General features: G+C 33.7%; 1 protein-coding gene across 1 annotated transcript in view; it reads right to left on the bottom strand.

The window, feature by feature from the left end:
- Window positions 1-24,497, bottom strand: part of ATRNL1 (attractin like 1) — a gene marked incomplete at its 5' end in the record, with an annotated part of 807,401 nt that overhangs the window by 592,639 nt on the left and 190,265 nt on the right. The window contains one exon of the mRNA XM_080822490.1: window positions 5,341-5,478. Coding sequence (XP_080678616.1) covers window positions 5,341-5,478 — 138 coding nt within the window. The remainder of the gene's footprint in view (window positions 1-5,340; window positions 5,479-24,497) is intronic.

Here is a 24,497-nt window from a genome sequence, read left to right on the forward strand (position 1 = left end):
AAAATAACCAAAAAGAGTTAAGACCTAGATGAAAAAACTACTGGTCACACATGTCTACAATTTTTAAAATGCCTATATTTCACGATTTGGAGAGGTGGGTTTATTTGTCGTTGTTCTTATTGTGCATCTTTTTATGAATAATCAAATAAAACAAATACATACAAATATTTTTAAACATTTTGGTGATTAATAGCATTATAGCTTAGTTGTCTCACACTTAGAAAAAGGTATAATGAAAAGCATGGAATTAATGATAATGGTATAAAAGTGAAACTTATAAATTGAACTCAACTCCAAAGGGCCCACCCAGATCCTTCCATCAGAATTAAACTCTTTGGGCGCCTGGGTGGCTGGCTCAGTGGGTTAAGCCTCTTTACAAAAAAAAAAAAAAAGAATTAAACTCTTTGTCCCTGGTTCTATCATTCAACCTCTTCATAACACCATTATATCACCCTTACAATGTATAGAAATTCAAGCCCTAGTACAGTGTTTTGCATATAGTTAAGTACTCAATAATTGTTTGTGAATTGAGGATAATCCTTCATTGCAAAGTAATACAGTACACAGTGTTGAGCCATTAAAGTATAGCAAGCCATTCTAGTCAATGAAACTTTCACTTATGTTCTTTTACTGACATTTATAAGTCAAGTTGAAGATAATATGACAAAAATAATACTGTTACAAGTATAAAATCATATTTTTATTAACATACTTAAGTTTACTGATGTAACAAATTTTTGTAATAAAACTAATAGTAATAATGGCAATGACAGCATTCTAGAATAAACATTTGCCAGAAGCACAAATTATTTCTTATGTAAAGTACCTCATTTATGCCTCACAATAAATTAAATTAGTCACATAATTTTTAACTGAGGAAACTGAGACAATAAGAGGTTAAATAATTACCCAAGGTGACAGTGGCATTGCCTGGATATGTACACAAGCAGTATGATTCTAAAGCCCAAGCTGTTGACAACGTTATATTCTTCTATAGCTATGAAGATTGATAGATGGATGATAGACAGATAGAGAGACAGACAGCAACTCCAGAGCAAATATGTATCAAAGAATCTTCTTGGACATCAATGAGAAATAAAATAATTTTAATAATAAACCACTTTTTAAAAAAGTTTTTTGTTTCAAGTTCTTATTTAAACTCCAGTTAGTTAATATACAGTATAATATTAGTTTCAGGAGTAGAATTTAATGATTCATCACTCAAATATAATACCCAATGCTCATCCCAAGTTGCCCTTCTTAATACCCATTCACCTATATAACCTATCTCCCCACCCACCACACTTTCAGCAACCCTCAGTTTGTTCTCTATAGTTAACTCTTTTTTCTTTTTCTTTTTTTAAATCATTCAGGTCAGTGCTCTCTCTTTTCTTTTTTTCCTATGTACATCTGTTTCATTTCTTAAATTCCACATATGAGTGAAATCTCTAACTTATTTCACTTAGCATTATACACTCTAGCTCCATCCACATCCTTGCAAATGGCCAGACTTCATTCTTTTTTGATGGCTGAGTAATATTCCACTGAGTAATAATACACACTCTGTGTGTGTGTGTGTGTGTGTGTGTGTGTCCCATATCTTCTTTATCCCCTCATCAGCTGAAGACATTTGAGCTTTTTTTTACAATTTAGCTATTGTTGATAACATTGCTATAAACATTGGGGTGCATGTGTCCCTTCAATTCAGTGTTTTTGTATCATTTAGGTAAATACGCAGTAGAGCAATTGCTGGATCATAGGGTAGTTCCATTTTTAACTTTCTGAGGAACCTCCGTACTGTTTTTCAGAGTGGCTGCACCAGTTTGTGTACTCACCAACAATGTAAGAGGGTTCCCCTTTCTCGGCATCCTTGTCAACATCTGTGATTACCCCTGTTGTTAATTTTAGCTATTCTGACAAGTATTTTTTTTTTTTAAGATTTATTTATTTATTTGAGAGAGAGAGAAAGCAGGGGAAGGGGCAGAGGGAGAAAAAGAATCTCAAGCAGACTCTGTGATGAGAGCTTGACACAGGGCTCAATCCCACCACTCCAAGATCATGACCTGAGCCAAAATCAAGAGTCAGACGCTTAACTGACTGAGCAACCCAGGCACCCTCTGACAGTTACTAATAAACCACTTTTAATAGTTACTTATAATAAAAGAATAGCTATGAACATGCCATAGTCTAAAAACAATCTGAGAAATATCTACAAGTACATTCATTAATATCGGCAACAATATTAAATTGACTTTAGTCGACTGAATTTAAAAAGTAATCTCTGAATCTTCAGTACCTCTAAAGCTTCACCATTCAAATATAAATCGACTTCCTTCTTTCCCTTAATATCAATGGACTTTGAATCTTAATAAATGCATCTACTAATGAAAAATGAACTTTTCTCAAAAAGGTGAACTAAAAATAAAGAAATATCAGTAAATTTATACTTCTTATTTTTTATAAATTTATTTTAGCCACAGCTGCATTAAAAATAATTCGCCAGATGTGACATACTGTTGATTTAGTTAGATAGGTAATGTGGCCCTAAGAAATAAAAATGACTTTCATATATTACATCACCATAGAGAAGTCACAGACAGCGAAATAATATCTTGCCAACTTTAGGAAACAATGAAACTATAAGGAATTATTTAAAGCTCCATAAACTACCAGAGAATGTGCAGTACTGAATAAGATAGGCATTTATCTTTCATCCCCTTTAATTTTCCATTGCATTATGCCTCAGCTTGCCAGATGTGTAATGTCAGCAATAAAAATGAATATGGAATAACTGAACTTAGTCTTAAACCTAGAAGAGACGTATCATCCCCAAAGGGGAACATATTTCTAAAAGCACGTATGTCTATTGGAGTGATAAAACTTATATTCTAATTTAAAACATTTTATAGCTAATATAGTTATTCAAATGTTCCTTTTGCCTATGTTGGCAAAAAATTAATACTTTGGTAATCTTCACGACATTGCATTTTGGCAGTGGATCCTTAGATATGCACCAAAAACACAAGCAACAAATAAATAAATAAGTAAACTGGACTTCATCAAAATTGGAAACTTTTGTGTTTCAAAGGACACTATAAAGAAAATTAAAAGGCAACCTACAGAATGGGAAAAAATATTTGCAAATTATGTATCTGGTAAGGGCTTAATATCTAGAATATATTAAAAAAAAACCTTATAATTCAACGACAATATCAAACAACCCAAATAAAAAATGGGCAAAGGGCTTAACAGACACTTCTCCACAGATCTACAAATGGCCAATAACTACATGAAAAGACACAGGAACCTAAACAAGTATCTGCAGGCCCATGTTCATCGCAGCATTACTCACTATACCAACAGGTGGAAGCAACTCAGGTTCCATAAATGGATGAATGGATAAACAGAATGTATATACTCATACAAGAGAATAGCATTTGGCCTTTAAAAGCAAGGAAAATCTGACACATGCTAGAACATGAAAGAAAATTAAAGACAATTGTGCTAAGAGAAATAAGCCAGTCACTAAAGGACAAATACTGTACAATTTCACATATTTCAGGCTATCTAGAGAAGTCATGTTCATAATAAGAGAAAATAAAATGGTGGTTGCCAGTAGCTTGTGTAAGGGTAATAAAGAATTATTATTTAATAGGTACGGAGTTTCAGTTTTGCAAGATGAAAAAAGTTCTGGAGATGGATGGTGATGATAGTTTCACAACAATGTAAATGTACTCAAAGCCTTTGTGCTACACATATAAATATGGTAAAATGGTAAATTTTATGTTATGTATATTTCACCACAATTAAAAGAAAATAAATTCTTCTAAAATGGGCAAAGGACTTCTAAAGACATTTTCCAAAGAATATATACAATGGCCAACAACCACCTGAAAAGATAAAGATAGTTAACATCACTAGTCATTAGGGAAATGCAAATCAAAACCACAATGGGATATCATTTCACATCCACTAAGATGATTAACATTTTTAAAAAATGGAATATAACTAGTGTTGGCAAGGATGTGGAGAAACTGGAATCCTCTACATTTCTGGCAGGAATGTAGGATGAAGCAGCACTATGGAAAACTTGAACAATGGGGCAATTCCTCAAAAAGTTAAACACAGAACTGTCACAATGCCTCTTCTAGTTTATGCACAAGAGAACTAAAAACCAATATTCAAACAAAGACGTATGCAGTAAGGTTCACAGCAGCATTATACACAGCACGCAAACAGTGTGAACATTCTTATCTAGGTCAGGTCCTGGGCCCGCTCCCTGTTTAACGGTCTTCATCTTTGCATAGACAACAATGGAGGCTGGTCTGTGGGTGCTATATGGGCAACCTCCATGTAGAAACAGAAAATTTAAAACATAAGCGACAAGGACCAACCTAGAGATAAAAAAAGATTACTATAAAATCACAGCTTAGAAGGAAATTTTTAAAAGGAAATCTAAAAATTCCCTAAAAAGTAAGGGGAAAAAGCAGGAAGAGAGAGAGGAAGATAGAGAAAAGCAGAGTTTAGTGAACAAAAAAACATGCGATGAGAAGAGCACTTTAAATGCTCTTTTACCGGGGTGCCTGGGTGGCTCAGTGGGTTAAGCCTCTGCCTTTGGCTTGGGTCATGATCTCGGGACCCTGAGATCGAGCCCCGCATCAGGCTCTCCGCTCGGCAGGGAGCCTGCTTCCCCCTCTCTCTCTCTGCCTGCCTCTCTGCCTACTTGTGATCTCTGTCAAATAAATAAATAAAATCTTTAAAAAAAAAAATGCTCTTTTACTGTGCTTCAATTTCCTTATGTGTGCCTCTATTATATATGATCTCATTCGAACTTCATCATCTCCTTTTTACATATGAGTACAAGGAGGACTGACAGGTTGAGTGGTTATGGCCATACACGTGAACAGTGGCAGTGAGGGAGGATATCAGCCCAGGATTGATTCCAAACCCAAAAAAGCTTATCTGATATAAGGCATACACAATACCTTTAATTATTTCCTATATCTAGAGTCAAAACAATGACTTACTGTTATTAAAAAATAATCAGTAGTGATTATTTTTGAATAGGGAGACTACAGGTAATTTTTAATGAGCCTGCATTTGCTAAATTTCCTATAATAAACATGTATTAATTTTGCAATAAGAACTTTTAAAAAAAAGTGTTTCACAGAATTGTTATAATTCACATCACCCCTACTGAATAAATACTACCTTCTAAAAATACTGGAATTTAATGGAAAAATTTTGCTTTTATAAAATATATTTTCCACAAGATATGTATCTTCCTCAATTTTCTTTTCTGTAATAAAAATATACTGAAGTAAAAGAAAATATACTTACCTGTGCACTGTCCTCCATTAGTCGGATCCCCATAATAACCTGGCATACAGTCCTGACACTGCTTTCCTGTGGTAAGATTTTTACACTGTTCACACACATTGTTATTGATGCACGTGCTATGTCCATTACACTGGCAAGCTAAAGAAAAGAGTAAAAAATATTATAAATATCTACAAAACCACAGCAAGTATAATACTTACCAAGACAAATAACTTATTTTACAAATTTAAACGGTAGCAAAATCCAAAGGAAATTTCCCAAGTTTTATTTTTTTATGTAAAACATATGTGGTTCAAAATATAAATGCAGGACAATACATACAATAAATTGTGTTGAAATTTTGTTGTATGTTCTATAAAATATAGGGGAAAGAGATAAAGTAAAACATAACATAGCTATGAGAGAGAGCACGTGCATGAGCAGGGGTGAGGGGCAGAGGGAGAGGGGGAGAATCTTAAGCAGGCTCCATGCCCAGCACAGAGCCCAATACAGGGCCTGATCTCACGACCCTGATATCATGACCTGAGACAAAATCAAGAGTCAGACACTTAAGTGACTGAACCACCCAGGGGCCCCAAAAATGAATACTTTTTTTAACACATTACTTAAAGATTCACATGAATATTTATCTATTAAGTTATATAAACACAAGAATGAATAATATAGCTTTAATAAAGGATGTTGAATTGCATCTTAATTATATTTACACATAATAACAAATGATCAATAAATATAAAAAATTGTGCAGCTATAGGCCCTTCAAAAAACTCTGTGTATAATTAATAAAAATAGCACTTCTAAATTAATTTGCATAAAAACAAATTATCTTCTTATCTTCTTTGGATAAGAAAAGCTTCAAAGCTTAGTCAAAATTCTATTTGAATGTGAACTAAACAGAATCACATTTAAAGCATAAGACTTTTTTATGTGTTCATAACATAAGATTTAAAAAGTTCTGGTATTAATTTTACAACAGAATTTCAGATGAGAGATAAAGTTCATATATGAAAGCTCATGCCTTTTGTGCCTATTTGGAACATAATGACTTAATTTTGTAACTGCTTGTCCAAACACCATCATCATTGCCACCCTCATAATCATTTTCATCATTATTACAACTAAGATAGCACTTAATTGAGCTTCCTCGTACTGTAGCCAGGGAAGCCAATATTCCATCAATCCCAGTTGTTGTGGCCAGCATCTATTCTGATTGGTCAGTGTACATATTGCATTGCTTTTAAAATATATAAATACTACTCAATTGCCAGGTAGTATACCAGGTGGTAGACCTAAATTATATCATTTAATCCTCACAGTAATTCTATATGAGAGGTATTACATTGGGGCCATTTCTAAGACTTTTTTTTTTCCCCAGTATTCCAAGATTCATTGTTTATGCACCACACGAAGGAAGCCTGGGTTAAGCAACCATCCAAAATCACACAGCTAATCAACAGCAGAAACAAACACATAAACAGAAAGTTTGAATCAAAAGACCAGACATTAAATACCATACTATTGTATGTATTGTATGTATGAAAATTTGAAAGTGAGAGAGGGAGATCCTGAGAGAGTAACATAGGGTCATCCACAAGAGCTAACATCAAAAGGGAAAGAAAGACACAGGCAAGAACAGTAAAAACTGAACACCTATACTTTATAGAAATTTTCAGAGCCATAACTCTACTATAAGACAGTATAGAAATAACATAAAGTCATCATGGGGAAATGCTAAACAATCTTCATCATTCTCTATAAAACTGAGGAAAATTATAGTTTTCATATTTTATATTACATTATGAAACAATGAGGAAGAAATTTAGAACAAGGAAAAATGTTCATGATAATTTAAGTGAAATCAAGATACAAAACATGATATTTAGAATGACAATAATTTTGTTTTAAAATGTATCAGTATGGGATGCCTGCGTGGCTCAGTTGGGTAAGCATCTGACTGACTCTTAATTTCAGCTCAGGTCATGATCTCAAAGTCGGGAGATCTAGCCCCGCCTCAGGCTCCACACTCAGCGGGAGTCTCCTTCTCTCCCTCTTCCTCCCTCCCCTTCTGGCCCTCCCCCTAGTCACTCTCTTGAGAGCTCTCTCTCTAAAATAAATAAATAATTTTTTAAAGAAATGAAAATAGGGAGACAAACCATAAAAGACTCTTAATCTTAGGAAACAAACTGAGATTTGCTGGAGGGGAGGGAGTAGGGGGATGGGGTAACTAGGTAATCACTGCGGAGGGTATATGTTATAATGAGCACTGGGTATTATATAAGACTGATGAATCACAGACCTGTATTCCTGAAACAAATAATATATTGTATGTTAATTAATTGAATTTAAATAAAAAAAATAAAAAATAAAAGTAAAAACAAAGTTTAAAAAATAAAATAAAATGTATAAGTATGCCTATCGAAAGTTAATATAGGTTATCTACTTTAGTAAGTTTTTTTTGCATCATCAATTCTCTATAACAAATTCATATTAGTTCTATAATAAATAATAATGTTAAGAACTTTGATTTTTTAAATATTTGTTTAAAAGTGTAAGTTGTTGTTTCATAGAAACTTTATTATTGATACTACTAATTAATTCAGTCAGGTAAAAACAAATTTATTGAGTGCCCACTACATGCAAAGCATTACCTGAAAAAGTTAAAGTAAGAAATGGGTTACTATATATGTATTTTATGAATCTCCTGGTGACATATTTCTACCAGAAAAACAAATTCTTTAACTTCTGAATAAGGTGTCTAAATTCAGCAATCACATCTAATATCCTCCTGTTAGCTCACCACTAAAATAAGAAGGAAACTTACCAGCAACTACAGGAATTTGGGTATGGTGACAATGACACAAATTAAACTAGAAGGTAGTAAACTACAATACCTCTGGAAATTAAAAGAGGATCCCTGGTGTAATGCCACTCACTGTCTCTTCCTGAAAATGAGAAGTTCAGAAGGCATTTCTGAACCATGGGGCAATCACAAAGCATATTATTGGCTTGATGCCATAAAGCTCTTGGAAAGTGTGATACAGGTAAGTGTAATGTTTAAGGTAATGAATATACCACACGAAAAGTTGGTACAATTTAGATCTGACTGCAGACAAAATTTCCAAGGGGTGGGGGGGAAGGCAGGGGGGTGGGGGTGGTCACTGTCCTAGCCTGTAACTAGCATGGCAACAATGGCAAAAGAGAAAGCATGCTACACAAAGTGGAACCCAGACATAATGGCTGTAGCAAACACAGACAAGAAAAAGATACACTATAAGCCTATGCTTATGTTTTATTCCCACTAGCATTGGGGTGCTGAAGCAAAGAGTAAAAGAAGCTTGTATCTAATAGTTCTTCCAGGATACATTGTTACTAGAAAGGTTCTAATAACAACCTGGCTGAGGAACATGAATAAAGCTAAAGAGAAGCCATCCATACCATTTTGTCTAAATTTTAAAACCAGCCCAGATGGTTGCTTATCTATATATACAAACAGGTAAAAAGGAAAGAAAGAAAAAAAATGTTATGTTGCTTATCTATATATACAAACAGGTAAAAAGGAAAGAAAGAAAAAAAATGTTATGGAAAACTCAGCATTTGATATGCAAATAAGGTATATAGTTTTGAAAATTATGTGCTCTCTAAAACAGATGTAAAACACTTAAAAATATCTGCTTGACATTCTCAATAAAATTCAAAAAATGTATACACAGAAAATTTACTCAAAACATTTTTTAACACATACCCTATCTTAAAACAAAAGGGATTATCAGATGCTAGAAATCAGAGCTGGGATTTAGAACAAGAATGTTAAAGAGAATCTTGAGCTAGTAACAGAATTTCGCTATATATAGGATGGACAAGCAAGAATAAGGAGACATGGGTTTGAAAACCCAACATGGCCAGGTGATATGATCTCTGGCATCCTCAAGGAAGACAGCAAAACTAAACCATACTTATAAGGCTTGAAGCCTCCAGTTGCAGCCCCCATCTGTCGGGGAGAAAGCACATCACAAGTCCTCTTGAAAGCCTATACCAGACATATCTACTGAAAGAAATTCATATTGTCCACATGGTAGAGAAACTCCAACATCAAACATTAATGTAAAATCTGTTCTGTAATCAAGAAAAGCCTCATACACTTTGCAAAATCAGGTGTAAATGGCCCCTAGAAATACTTCTAAAAACTCAAACAAATACAACACAGAATACATACTGAGAAAATCTGTTTTTCTGTAAAGGGCTAGATGGTAAGTATTTTAGGCTTTGCTGATGATATAATTTCTATCACAGTTCCTCACCTCTGCCATTATAGAGCATTATAGTTCAAAAGCAACCATACACAATATATAACAGTTGAGCATATCTGCATTCCAGTAAAACTCCACTTATAAAAATAGGCAAGGGACCTTGCTTTGCAAACCTCTGACTTAGGGGAGAGTGGGGGACAAGCAAATAAACAAAAACACAGGGTTAAACCTCAAAGAGAAAACTTACAAAGCATCAAAAAGAAGACTCAGAAGAAAGAAAAGAAGAGATAATAAAAATGAGAATTGATAGCCCAAGAACTGGACTCACAGAACAATTAGAAGACATGAAAATACTCAAAAGAATTAAAGACAAAGAATAAAAGAAGTAAAAGTAGGTATGATGACAATATCTGATCAAATAGAGAACAGTAAAAAAAAATGTTTTAAGTGAATGAAAAATGAATTAGAATAGTTTAATAACTAAAATAAAAAATACACTAGAGGGACTCAACAGTAGATTAATAATGACAGAAGAAAGAATTAATAGGTCAATAGAAACTATGTATGTACAGAGAAAAAAGAATGGAGAAAAGTGAACAAAATCTCAGATAAATGTGGGAAACCATCAAGTACTCAGGCCTACGTGTAATGGGAGTGTTGAAAGAATGAGAGAGAGTAGGGGAGGCTAAAATTTACTTGAAATTCTGAAAACTCCCCTAATTTGATAAAAAAATGTTATCAACACATTGAAGAAGCATAATTCTAAGTACAAAAAACATGAAGAGATAGACTGGATTAAAATTAAGATCTAATTGTGTACTGTGTATAGGAGACACACCTAAAGATGCAAATATATTGAAAGTGAGTGAATGAAAAAATATATTAACATACAAACAGCGACCATTAAGAAAGTTGCAGTAGCTCTACAAATTTCAGATAGACTTTTAAAAATTTTCCTAGAGATAAAGAGGGACACTGTATAACAATAAAGGTCAATTCATGAAGAACATATTAAAAGTATAAATACACATGTACCTACTAACAGATCCTCAAAATGCATCAAGAAACACAGAAATTAAAATATAAATACACAATTCAGCAAAATAGTTGGAGGCATTAATACTTTCAACAAGATTTAACAACTAGACATTAGATCAGCAGGGGAGAGAAGACTTGAACACTATAAACCAACTAGACCAAACAAACACAAAGAGAAGAATCCACATAACAGCAGCAGAATATACATTTTTTTAAAGTACACCTAAAACATTCTCCATCGATACACTACATACTGGGTCATAAAACGGACCTCAAAAAATTTAAAAGAACTGAAGTCAGGGCACCAGGGTGGCTCAGATGAAACTCTCGGTTTCAGCTTAGGTCATGATCTCAGGGTCATGGGATCAAGACCCCAGTCAGGTTCCACACTCAGCGTGGAGTCTGCTTGGGATTCCCTCTTTCCCTCTGCCCCTGCCCACTCCTCTCTCTAATATGAATAAGGACTTTTTTTTCTGTTATAATACAGTTTTATTTTTTAATTTTTTTACAAGTCTTTTGTCTCATTGACTAAGTTTACTTCTATGTAGTTTATAATTTTTGATGCTGGGATTGTCTTTTATTTATTTTTTATTTAAATTCAATTAGCCAACACGTAGTGTATTATTAGTTTCAGAGGCAGAGTTCAGTGATTCTTCTGTTGCACATAATACCCAGTGCTCATTGCCGCATGTGCCCTCCTTAATGCCTGTCACCCAGCTACCCCATCCCCACAGCCACCTCCCTCCAGCAAGCCTCAGTTTATTTCTTGGAGTCAAGAGTTTCTTGTGGTTTGTCTCCTTCTCTGATTTCTTCCCATTCAGTTTTCCCTCCCCTCCCCTATGATCCTCTATGCTATTTCTTACATAATTTTACAATAATTCTCAAAAGACCACATTAAATATCAAGGGAATATTCTAAAAACAGTACATTTAAACCATATTTAAATGTCCAGAAAAAACAAATTCATAAGTGAAGTATATCAGTAGTTTTTCAGTTCCAAGAGAAAGAAGACTAGGAAATGACTATTAAAGGGTATGGGGTTTTATTTTGGGGTACCTAAATTTACTGGAACTATATTCTGGTGATAGTTACAAACCTACCAATTCTGCAAACCACTGAATTATATACTTTAACATGGAGGATTTTACACCATATGAGTTATAAATCAATCAACAAACATACAAAAAAATTAGAGCTAAGTAGATGAGCTGAAAAATAATTGACACAAATTCTTCCTATATCTGGGTTGAACTAGTTGAATTCTTCCCATTATGAATGTTGAACATAACATTATTTTATCCTTGCTCTCACCAAAAAAGTGGGATTTTCTTTCCCATTCTTTGAACATGGATTGGCATCAAGACTTCTCAAAAAATAGAATGAAGAAGTGATGGTATACAAATTCTAAGCTTAGGCCTCAAGAGGCATACATACTCTGCTCTCTCCTTAGAATGCTAAAAATAACATAGAGCACAGTCTATAAACTGGAGGATGATAGGAGAGCAGAAAAAAGTCATCCATAGCAGAGGACCCCTAGACCAACAAGCCAGCTCAAAGTACTAGACATGTGAGGGAAACATTTTGAGACCAGTCAAAGCAAATCAGAAAGCCAGATAACTGCAGTCACATTAAAAAATCAATTAATCAATCAACCAATTAATCAATTTAAGGGAGACTAACAGAAGAACTGCCTAGCAGAATTCAACAAGAAAGGAGATGGTGCAAAATCATGAATAAAACTGCTTTAGTACTGTGAGCTTGGGGTACTATGTTAAAGAGTAAAACTGAAACACAAGTTTAACAGAAAACTAGAAACATGTACAGGAAGAATCAATGAATTGAGACACAGATCAAAGGAGATGCAAGACTATAAAATACAAAGAACAGTAAGAAAAATTATGGACATAATGAAAAAACCTAACACAAGTAAAGCAAAGTCCTAGAAATAGAAGACAGAATGACATGATGGGACAGATGCAATATTTGAAGAGATAATGGTAGGAAATTGTACAAAAATGATGAAAAAAATCAAGCTACAGGGTAAATAAACCATATAATTCACAATCACAATAACAAATAAAACTGATCCTTAGTTACATCATATTAAAACTGCTGATATTCAAAAACAAAAAATCTATTTTAAAAAGCCAGCCGGAGATTTAAAAAAAATACTACTTTCAAAAAGTAAACAATAAAACTGATAAAGGAATTCTTAAGAGAAGCAGTAGGAGCCAGAAGAAAAAGAAATTACGTCTTCAAATTATTGGAGGGAAAAAATTTATCTGTCAACTTAGAATGCTATTTCCAATAAAAATATCCTTCAAATATAAAGACATGCAAGTATACAATAAAAACATTTCTCAGGTATATGAAAGCAAACATCATTTATAGCTACAATTGAGAAACAGTATTTTTATAAATGTTAAGTAAAATTCATCAAGCTAAAGAAATATAGCAGAAGTAAATTCAGATCTATAGGAAAAAATGAAGATCACAGAAAATGAACACTACATGGCTTAGTAAAAGGATTTTTTTCTTGTCATGATTTCTTTATAAGAAAATAATCTGTTTAAAGCAAAAACTAATAATGCATTGTGTGGTTAATAACATATACAGAAGTAAAATATACAGTAATAATTACACAAAGGACAGAAAAAGAGCAAATGGAATTACACTATTATAATATTCTTACCTTATACATGAAGTAGTATAATATTGATTCAAGGTAGACTGTGATAAGATAAAGATGACTATTACAATCACTACAGCAGTCACTAAAAAAAACACAAAAGAAGTATAGCTAAAAATCCAATAAAAGTGATAAAAATGGACTTTAAAAACACTCAATTAATCCAAAAAAGGCAAAAGGAAGAATCAACAACAGAAGAAAAAATAAAAGAAATTTAAAAACAAATACCATGATGGTAGAACTAAAACTCAATTATACCAGTATTATATTAAATCTAAATTGACTAAACACTCTGATAAAAGGCAGAGATTGTCAGACTAGATTTAAAAAACAAACAAACAAAAAAGGCAAGACCTATATGTTGTTTACAAGAGATTCATTATTGTAGATAAAAACAGACAGAAGACTTCCACTTCTGCCAATAAGGCATTAACCACTCTAAGAATTGACCTCCACTTGTAAACAACAAACATGAAACAGAATATATGAAACAACTACTTTCAAATAACAGGCAGCTCAAGAATGGCATCTGAGAAAAATGGAAACATGGGCCTATGACTCCTCTGACTTGTTACCTGGAGACAGATTTAAGGAAGCAGCCCAGGGAGGCAAACCCAAACAAAGGCCAGAGAGTCATTTAGCTGAGAAAGCAAAGATCAAAGACTGGGGAGGCCACAGTGGCTAGAATTTGGGGATAAAACATGAGAGTAAAGAGAGCTATACATATCAATCTACTGAGGAGTTTTCTTAAATCTTTGGCTGCACAATGACTGAACACAGAGTGTGAAACTCCATGAAGTCAGAGAAAGTACCACCAGAAAACAGTAAGTCAAACAATGCCAGTAGCTCACAAAAGACTGGAATACTTTGTATTCCAACTAGAGTGGAGACCCCTTAATACAAAGAGCACTCTATAGAGATCACAGAAATACACCGACTTAGCAGTTGAAATAAATTAACCCTGAACTTAGGACTGCTATGTACAGGACCTTTAAAAAAAAAAAAAAAAAAGAGAAACTTAAAAACAATTCTTGAAATGATCATACAGATTCTAAATAATGTAACTGCATGCCAGAATAAAGTACAACACACTAAAAGAAATAGAACAAAACTATATAATAAAACTCCAAAAATTCACAATGTCTAGAATACCACAAAAAAATAACTAAGTTGGAACATCTGCTCCTTCATCAGTAAAACAAACAAAAAAAAATCAGTAGAACAAACAAACAAGAAAACATCACACACGATGGAATGAGCACAGAATGATTCTTAAAACAAGTATGCTTTATTGGGGTGCCTGAGTAGCTGGGTCAGATAAGTGTCTACTCCTGATTTCAGCTCAGGTCATGCTCTCAGGGTCTTCAAATCAAGCCCCACATCAGCTCTGCACCAGGCATGGAGTCTCCTTAAGATTCTCTCTCCCTCTCCTTTTGTCCTTACTCCCAGTCTCTTGCTCTTTCTATAAATAAATAAATAAATACGCTTTATATGTTCAAGAATATAGAATAAAACATGAACATAAAAAGGAGAGAAATGGAAAATACAGAAGTGACTAAAACACCATTTTAAAAGATGAAAAATAAAACAAAATAAAAAATAAATTCAATGGGGAAAAAAGTAGTCTTTCAACAAATGGTGCTTGGACACCTGGATAAACAAATGTTCAAGAATTAAGTTGGATCCATATCTCATATCACACACAAAAATTAACTGAAAATAGATTAAAAAACCTAAATGTAATAGCTAAAACTATTAAATTCTTAGAAAAAAACATAGGAGTAAATCTTTGGTATCTTATATTATGCATGGTTTTCCACATAAGACACCAAATGAAAAAAAAAAAAAAAAAAAAGAACCAGAGAGGCCATCATCAAAATTTAAAATTTTTGTGCAACAGGGGTGCCTGGGTGGCTCAGTCAGTTAACTGTCTGCCTTCGGCTTAGGTCATGATCCCCGGGGTCTTGGGATCAAGCCCTGCATCAGGCTCCTTGCTCCACAGGAAGCCTGCTTCTCCCTCTCCCTTTTGCGCCACTCCCCCTGCTTGTGCTCACTCTCTCTTTTTCTGTCAAATACATAAATAAAATCTTTAAAAACAATTTTTTGTGTGTGTGCAACAGAGTATATTATCAAGAAAATGACAGGACAATCCATAGAGCAGAAAATATATTTGCAGATCAATCTTTGATAAAGGATTTATATCTACAGTATATAAAGAACTCTTACAGTTCAATAAGAAGACAAATACCCCAATTAAATGATGGGCAAAGAATATTATGGACATTTCTCTGAAAGAGTGGAAAAAGCAAATAGACACATGAAAAGATGCTCAACATCATATCCACTTAGAAACTGTATTTCAAAACTGCAATGAGATACCACCTCACACAAACCAGGATAACTATAATCAAAATGACATGAAATAACCAGTGTTGGTAAAGATCTAGAGTAATCAGAACCCCTTGTGAACTGTCAGTGGGAATATAAAATAACACAGCAGCAGCTGAAACAGTTTGGTAGTTCCTCAAAAAGTTTGATGTAGTCGCTGTTTGACCCAAAGTAATTGTATCTAGTAAAGATACACCATTTCAAAAGTGATGAAAATAGATCCACACATAAATTCTTACAAGAATGTTTATAGAAGCATTATCCAAAAGGCCTCAAATTGTAAAGACCCAAATGTCCGTCATGTGATAATTGAATAAATAAATTGTGGTATATTCATAAAATTGAACATTATTTGGTAATATAAAGAAATAAAGTACTGCTATATGCTGCAACATGGATCAAATTTGAAAACATTATGGAATGGGAAAGAAACTAGTCTCAACAGACTACCACTATGATTCAATTTACTTAAAATATCCAAAATACATAAATCCATAGAGATATAAAGATTAGAGATACATAATGGATACATAAATCCATTAAAGATATAAAGATTGCCTATAGCTGACAAGGGTAAGTGGGGGCTTAATAGTCAGTGACTGCCGATAAGTATAAGTTTTCTTCTGGGGATGGTAAAATTTCTTTTAAATTGAAGGTGGTGATAGCTGCATAATTCTGATTATACTAAAAACTCATTGAGTTATATACTTTTAAACGGGTAAATTGTATGGTATGGTGGTTAATCTTTGGTGTCAATAAAACTAGGTTACAGTACTCAGTTTTTTAATCAAACACTAATGGCCTCCTCTTCAGTGTGGTAGGACCTGTATATGTGATAGAAGGGTCATCAGCTTAATCTAGTGATTCAGTTATATTACATGGCATAGCTGACTTTAAGAAAGGAAACTCATTCTGATTAAACCCAACCAAAAGATCCTTTAAAAGGAATTGGTCTCTACTGGAATTAAGAGATTCAAAGTGAGAGATTCCATGTGAGTTTTTGAGATGATGTTGCTAGTTTTAGTGATGGAGGGGGATATGTGGGAAAGAATGTGAGCATACTTCAGGAGCTAAAGTGGTTTACTATTGACAGCCAGTGAAAAAACAGGCACTTAGTTATACAACTGCAAGAACTGAATTTTGACAAAAATCTGGATAAGTTTGGAAGCACATTCTTCTCCAGAGCTTCCAAAGACTCAGCCTGACACCTTGATTTCAGCCTCAGAGACCTTGAGCAGAGAAGCCAACCAGGCCACATCCAAGACCTATAATTCCAAGCTATAATTGTGTATTGTTTAGGCCTCTAAGTCTGTGGTAATTTGTCATGCTGCAAAAGAAAATGAATACATTCTCGAAAAATAGAGCAGTGGAGAAAAACGAACAAACTGATGTGATGGCAGCTACTTATCTCTAAGTAGAAAGTGGTAACCTACAATATCTCTGGAAATCAAAAGAGAAGCCTTATCATACACTGTTGAATCTTCACCTATTTTGAATGTTTACTGTTAGGTAGAAATGTTTAGGAATGTTATGTCCTCTTGATGAATTCACCTATTTATCTTTCTGAAGTGATCCTCTTTATTCTAGGTAATATTTTTTCTCTAAAATCTGTATCTCTTATATCAATGTCACCAATTCAGCTTTCTCTTGACTTGTGTTAGCATAGTTTATCTATTTCCATGCTTTCACTTTTAAAATGTATCCTTGTATTTTAAATGGGTTTCTTAGAGGTAGGGTATTGGGTCTTGCTTTTAGCTAATATGAAAATCTCAGCCTTTTTATTATGGTGAGTACATCATTTACATTTAACATCATTATTGAAATAGCTGAGGTTAAATCTCATTTGCCATTAGTGAACTATTTGTCCCATCTGTTCTACATGGCTCTTTTTCCCTTATCTTGCCTTCATTTGGATTATTTTATCTACTTCCTTGGCTATGACTCTGTGTTATTATAGTAGTTGTTTGAGGGTTTAGCATATACATCTACAAATTAAGTTCAAGATTTATCACTTCACGTTACTGTTTAAAAAAAAAAATCTTACAACAGTAGACTTCCAATATTCTTTCCTTGGCCTTTGAGGTATTGTTGGTATATTTCCACATAAAAATTAAACTCCGAATACACTCTTGTCATTTTTGCCTTAAAACACTAATTGCCTTTTTTAAATATGGAAGTTTTAGGGGAAAAAGTCTTTACTCACGGTGCTACCACGTCTTTTGTTCTTCATTCCTTTGTGTAGATCAGATTTATATATGGAAATTATTCTTCTGAATGAAGGACTTAAGATTTCTTAACACTTCTTATACAGCAGATACACTGGTAATGAATTTTAGAGTTTTTAGAACTTTGAAAGAGTCTTTATTTGACCCTTTTTTTTTTTTAATATATCATTAAGTAAAGAATTTCAAGTTTTTTTCTTTTGCTATTTTAAAGATGCTGCATTTCTGTTGCTCCACTGTTTTCTGGCTTTTAATTTTTCTGCTAAGAAATGTGGTTCAAACTTATCTTTGTTTCTCTGTTCATACTGAGCCTTATTTCTCTCTGGGCTGTTTTTATCTTTTTATCACTGGCTTTAAGCAATTTAATTATTATGGGCATTGATATAGATATCCTCACGTTTCTTGTGCTTAACATTTATTGACATTCCTGCCTCTTTGGATTTTCGGGTTTCATCCAATTTAGAAAAATTTTGCCTTTTTTTTTTTTTTTTTCTGATTTTTCTAAGCCCTTTCTCTCTCCCCTCATTCAGAGCATCCAATTACAAAAATACAAGGCCTCATGCCCCACAGCTCATTGATGTGCTTTTCATTTTGCTTCAGTTATTCTTCCTTCTGTGCTTCATTTGAGTACTTCCTATTATTTGTCTTTGAGAGTATGCCAATCTTTACTTTTATAGTGTCTAATCTGATATTAAGCCCATTCATTTTTCATCTTAGAATATATTTCATCTCGGGGCGCCTGGGTGGCCCAGTGGGTTGAACCTCTGCCTTCGGCTCAGGTCATGATCCCAGGGTCCTGGGATCGAGCCCCACATCGGGCTCTCCGCTCAGCGGGAAGCCTGCTTCCCTCTCTCTCTGCCTGCCTCTCTGCCTACTTGTGATCTCTGTCTGTCAAATGAATAAATAAAAATCTTTAAAAAAATAAAATTAAAAAAAAAAGAATATATTTCATCTCTATAAATTCTGCTTGGTTTTTTTGTTTTCTCTTATTTCTGTGACTCTACTTAACATGCTCAAAAGTTTAATTTTTAATATATGAAATACCTTCATAATCATTGTTTCAATAGCCTTGTCTACTCTTCACATCTATTTAATTTCTTAGTTGGTTTCTACTGATTGTTTTTTCTTTTTCAGTAGGGGTCAAGGTTTTCCTATTCTTTGCATACATGTTAATTTTTTTATTAGAAGCCAGACATAGTAAATTTTAAATATTACATTTTGGATGCTGGAAACTTTTTGTATTCCTATATTGTTTAGCTTTTTTCTGGAATTTGGCTATGTTAATTGAAGACAGTTTGATCCTCTGTCCATGTTACACAGGACAATTGCAACATCTAGTGATAACTTTGCGATATTAAGGAAAGCAAATTCTTCCAAAGTACTCTAAAAGATGTCCAATGAATAATGCCCAGGCAATTCCCAGTCCTGTGTGCTGTTTGGTGACTATTCCTTTTATTCCCCTCAAGTAATTCTTCCTGCAGAACTCAAGAAGTTTTCTACAATATTGTACTTATTTTTTAGCTGAATATTCAGAGGATACCCTTCTGCAGTTTTCCACAATTATCTCTCTCTACTCAACTCTCTTCTTTGAACAGACACCTTGTCCTCCGCTCCCCAGATTCCCAGTTCCATTTTTCCAACACAGGATCACCAGACTCTGCTTGTGTCCCCTGACTGTAGCACCTCATGCAAACTTTCTTCCAGCACTAACTGGGGATAGTGGTAAGGTTCACCTGATTCCTTTCCTGTTTCTGAGGGATCATTAACTTTGGCTGCCTATCCAATGTCTCAAGAAGTGTTTTTCATTTTGTCCCATTTCTTAGCTGTTTCAAGTAGGGGCAATTAAATTGGGTCATTTTTAGAGTAACCAGTCATCCCAGTTTTCCCAGGACTATACCGGTGTTTGTACTGGAAGTCCCACATATCAAGGAAGCCCTCAGTCCTGAACACATTCCAGGATAGCTGGTTACCCTACTCACTGTTACTCCATTTCTGCTCGATGATAAAGTTTCTTTTTTTATTTAAAAAAAATGTAAAAGATAACTTGCCATTAAAGCAAAATTAATAAAAGTACACTATGTGATTTATAACATATCTAAAAGTAATAAGGCTCTTACACTACTATGAAGTTATAATATCACTTAAATATAGACTGTGACAAGTTAAAGATGAATAGAAATCCAAGAGCAAGCAAAAGAAGGTAATATAGTCAATAGGCCAATAAAATGAAGCATAAAATATGTTCAATTAATTCAAAGGAAGGCAAAAAAAGGAGGTAAACAGATACAAAGAACAGATGGGAAAAAGAGAAAATAAGTAACCAGATGGAAATTTAAGTCAACCATATTGATAATACATTTACTTTAAAAGACCCAAACACATTAATTTAATGGCATACACTATCAAATTATATTAAAAAGAAAGAGCCTACCAATGTGTTATCTATTAAAAAGCATACTAAAAATACAACACAGGTAGCTTAAAGTAAAAATATGGAAAGAGTGTATCATAAAACCACTACTGAAATGTAGTTTCTAGAGGAACATTTATAACATCAAAGGCTTATATTAGAAAAAAATTATCAACTTATTTATTTAAGTTTCAACCTTATGTAACTAGAAGAAAAGCAAATTAAACTATAAGCAAGCAAAATGAAGGAAAAATTAAGAGCAGAAATTAACGAAATATCAAATGGACAATAGAGGAAAATCAATACAATGAAAAGCTATTTCTAGGATCAATGAAAACTGACAAACCTCCAGACAGACTGCTCAAGAGAAAAAACACAAATTATCAATATCTAGAATTAAAGAGAGGTTATCACTAAAGATCCTTTATAGAAAAGGATAATAGCAATTATTATGAATATCTGTCAGTAACATCTTAAATGAAATAAATTCCTCGAAAGACACAAACTACTAAACTCCTTCAAGAAAAGTTAGTGAACCTGAATAGCTTCATACCTACTTTAAAAAAAAAAAAAAAAAGAATTTGTAGTTAAAATCTCTCTCCAAAAAAACTCCAGGCCAGATGTCTTCATAGGTAAATTCCACCAAATATTTAAGAAATAATGCCAATTTTACATAAACTCTTCCAGGAAATGGAAAAGGAAAAAGTATTTCCCAATCTTGAGAATGATACCAAACCAGACTCTAAGATAACTACAGGCAAATATTCTCAACAATATAAATCCAAAAATACTTAGCAAGATTTAAACAAATTGAACCCAGCAATATACTAAAAGGATACTACATTGTAAGTGGAATTTATCCCAAAATGCAAGATCAGTTTGGCATTTGAAAACCAACCAATATGAATTAATGATATTAACTAAGACAAAAAATAATTATATGATCAGCTCAATAGATGCATGTCTTTAGAAGAATTACACATCTGGTCATGATTTAAAACAAACAAATAAATAAACAAAATAAAACAAAACAAACAAATAAACAAAACAAAACAAAACCTCAACTAACTAGGAACAGAAGGGAAGTTCTTCAATCTGTAAGGACATTTATGAAAAACCAATAGTTAACATTTTACTTAAAGGTTAAAGGCTAAATACTTTCCATTTAAGACTAATGTACACTCTCACTAATTCAATACCATGTTGCACAGTGGGTCTTGACAGAGCAATAGGGAAAGAACAAAAATAACATGCATGATTCAGAAAGGAAAAATAAGTGTTTATTGAAAAACAACGTTAAAAAAAACCCTAAGGAATCTATAAGAAATGTACCAGGATGAACAGAAGAAATCACCAAGGTCACTTAGTACAGGGATACTATATAGTAAAATAAAATATATTTCTATAAAATAGCAAATTAGGGACACCTGGGAGGTGCAGTCAGTTAAGCATCCAATTCTTGGTTTCGGCTCAGATCATGATCTTGGGGTTGTGGGATTGAGCCCCATGTCAGGCTCTGCGCTGAGCATAGAGTCTGTTTAAGATTCTCTCTTCCTCTTATTTAACCCCTCCTCCCACTCTGTGCATGCATGCTCTCGCTCTCTCTCTCTCTCATAAATAAACATTTTTAAAATAACAATAATAAAATAAAATAGCAAATCATTAGAAAATTTTGTCTTTAAAATCCCATTTGTTCCAGCATGAGGAAACACTGTAGAACTTTTCGATAACTGAAAACAATGAAGGCTCCCTAGGACTATGTTTCCCAAGAAACAAAGAAGATGACTTAGAAGTGTGGATAATTTGAAGAACTGCTCTTGATTATGGAGAAAAAATGTGGGAAGTAAGAAAGGCGCCTTTTACGACCAGGTGGCTAAGGGATAAAGAAATTAATTGGAAAATTAAATTCCTGCAAGACAAAAAAGAAAGCCACAAATTCAGAGGCCACACAATCCTTATCTTGGCCACCACAACTTTGTTGTTCTCACAAAAGAGAGACCATAAAACCAGAAATCTTACAAACTACACCAATGTCAGAAATAGGAAGAAAAAAAAATGACACTACACAGTTATTCCTAAAAAATCAGAAAAATAACAACAAAATCAGGAAACCAGATAGAACATAGCTTAACTGATGAAAATTCCCCTGAAAAATATAACCATGGAGCAGGAAATTATGACAAATTTCTAAACAATAAATATAGTTAAACCAACATTTGAAGAGTTTTTAAAAACTACCTTAAATCAGAAATTCAATTAAGGACAGAAATGGACATAAAAGAGGAAGAAATGAAAAAAGAGTTGACTGAACTATGGAAGGAAATGAAAACAAGCCCTGAAATGGGACACTGAATTATAAGACATCCAAAATAGAAAAATAGATAACCTTCACAATTTAATGAGGCATTAAAGCAAGGCAGAAAAACAACCAAGAAAGCAATAAGGTGATTCAGAGAGAAATAAAGAGGGTCAGAAATGGAGAATCTATTTAAAAATATAACCCAAGAAAACTTCTTAGAAATAAAATAATACCTTTGTACCCCCTTCCATTCACTAGTTGCTGTGCCCCAAAAGTAACCACTTTCCTGACCTATATAATACCATAAAACAGCTTTGCCTGTTTTTGAACATTAGGTAAACTGAGTCAGTGCCTTGTTTATGTCTGGTTTCCTTCTCTCCACACTGTGTATGGGAGAACCACCATATTGTTCCATACAATTATAGGTTAATCATTCTCATGCTATATGTTCTGTTGTGCATAATATCAACTTCTTTAATCATCCAACTGTTGATGAACATTTGGATGAGTTCTAGGTTGGAGATATTAAAATAGTGCTGCTATGAACATCCCTATGCATGTCCTGTAAATGAACATAACTATGCTTCCTATCGGGTTATTGAGCCTAAACCAGGAATCAGCAAACATTTTCTGTAAAGGACCAAATAGTAAGTGTTTTTAGACACAGTGGGCACATATAGACTGTCAAAGATTCTTCCCTTCTTTAATTTCCTTCCCTCCTACACTCCTCCCTTCCCCACTCTTCCTCCTCCTCCTTTTCATTTTTAAAAATGTGAAATCATTCTTGTTCACAAGCTATGTAGAAACAAGTCACAGGCTAAATCTGGCAGCAGACTTCACTTTACCAGCCACAGCTTAGACATACAATTCTCGAATCATCGTGTATACATTTGTTCAGCTTTAACAGATATTTCCAAAATGTTTTTAAAGTGTTTATACCTTTTAGGCTCTCAAAAACCAATATATGAGATTTCCACTCGCTCTACATATTTGTTAACATTTAAAATTATCTTTTTTTCATTTTAGACATGCTCATGGGGGATTAGTGGTGTCATTCTGCAGTTTTCATTTGCATTTCCCTCAAGACCAAAGAGATTAAACAACCTTTCAGATGTTTATTGGTCTTTTAAATATTCATTTTTGTGATGTTCAACTATCTTGGCCATTTTTTGTTTGTGTAGTCTTTTTTTACTGGTGTATAATAAATATCAATTCTGGATAAAGGGCTTTATTAGGTAGTATTGTAAGTATCTTCAATTCTGTAACTTTCCTTGCTCATGTTTTCAATGTTTTTTATGAAAAGAATTCTTAGATCTTAATATAGTACAATTTATCATATTTTCCCATATGGTTAATCTTTTGAGTCCTGTTTAAGGAGTGACTGTTAGGTAGGAGTTAAGATGGTGGATTAGTAGGAGGAACTTATGATTGCCTCGTCCCTCAAACACACCTAGATAAATACTAAATCATTCTGAACATCCAAGAAATCGATCTGAGGACTGGGAGAACAAACTGCACAACTAGAGGGAGAAAAGAGGCCACATCGTGGAAAATAAGAGGTGTAAAGAAGTGATTTGGGAGAAGAAAAGAATCATGGGCTACAGAGGAGAGGGAGCCCTGACCATGGAGAGAAGAAAGGGAAAGAGAGAGACAGACAGACAAAGAGCAGCACACAAAGGATCACACAAGAAAAACACTTATCAAAACCACTGACGGAAAACAAGAGGGGCTGATTATTCTGCATTTTTATAACCAGCGGAGTTCAAAGACTGAAGTTTTAGAAGTCCACACTTGGGATTCACAGTGCCTGGATAGATAAAACCTGACTTGTATATGTTCCCTGGATGAAAGTAATTGAAAGGCA

Source organism: Martes martes (assembly GCF_963455335.1).
Source record: "Martes martes genome assembly, chromosome: 14".
Lineage (NCBI taxonomy): Eukaryota > Metazoa > Chordata > Mammalia > Carnivora > Mustelidae > Martes > Martes martes.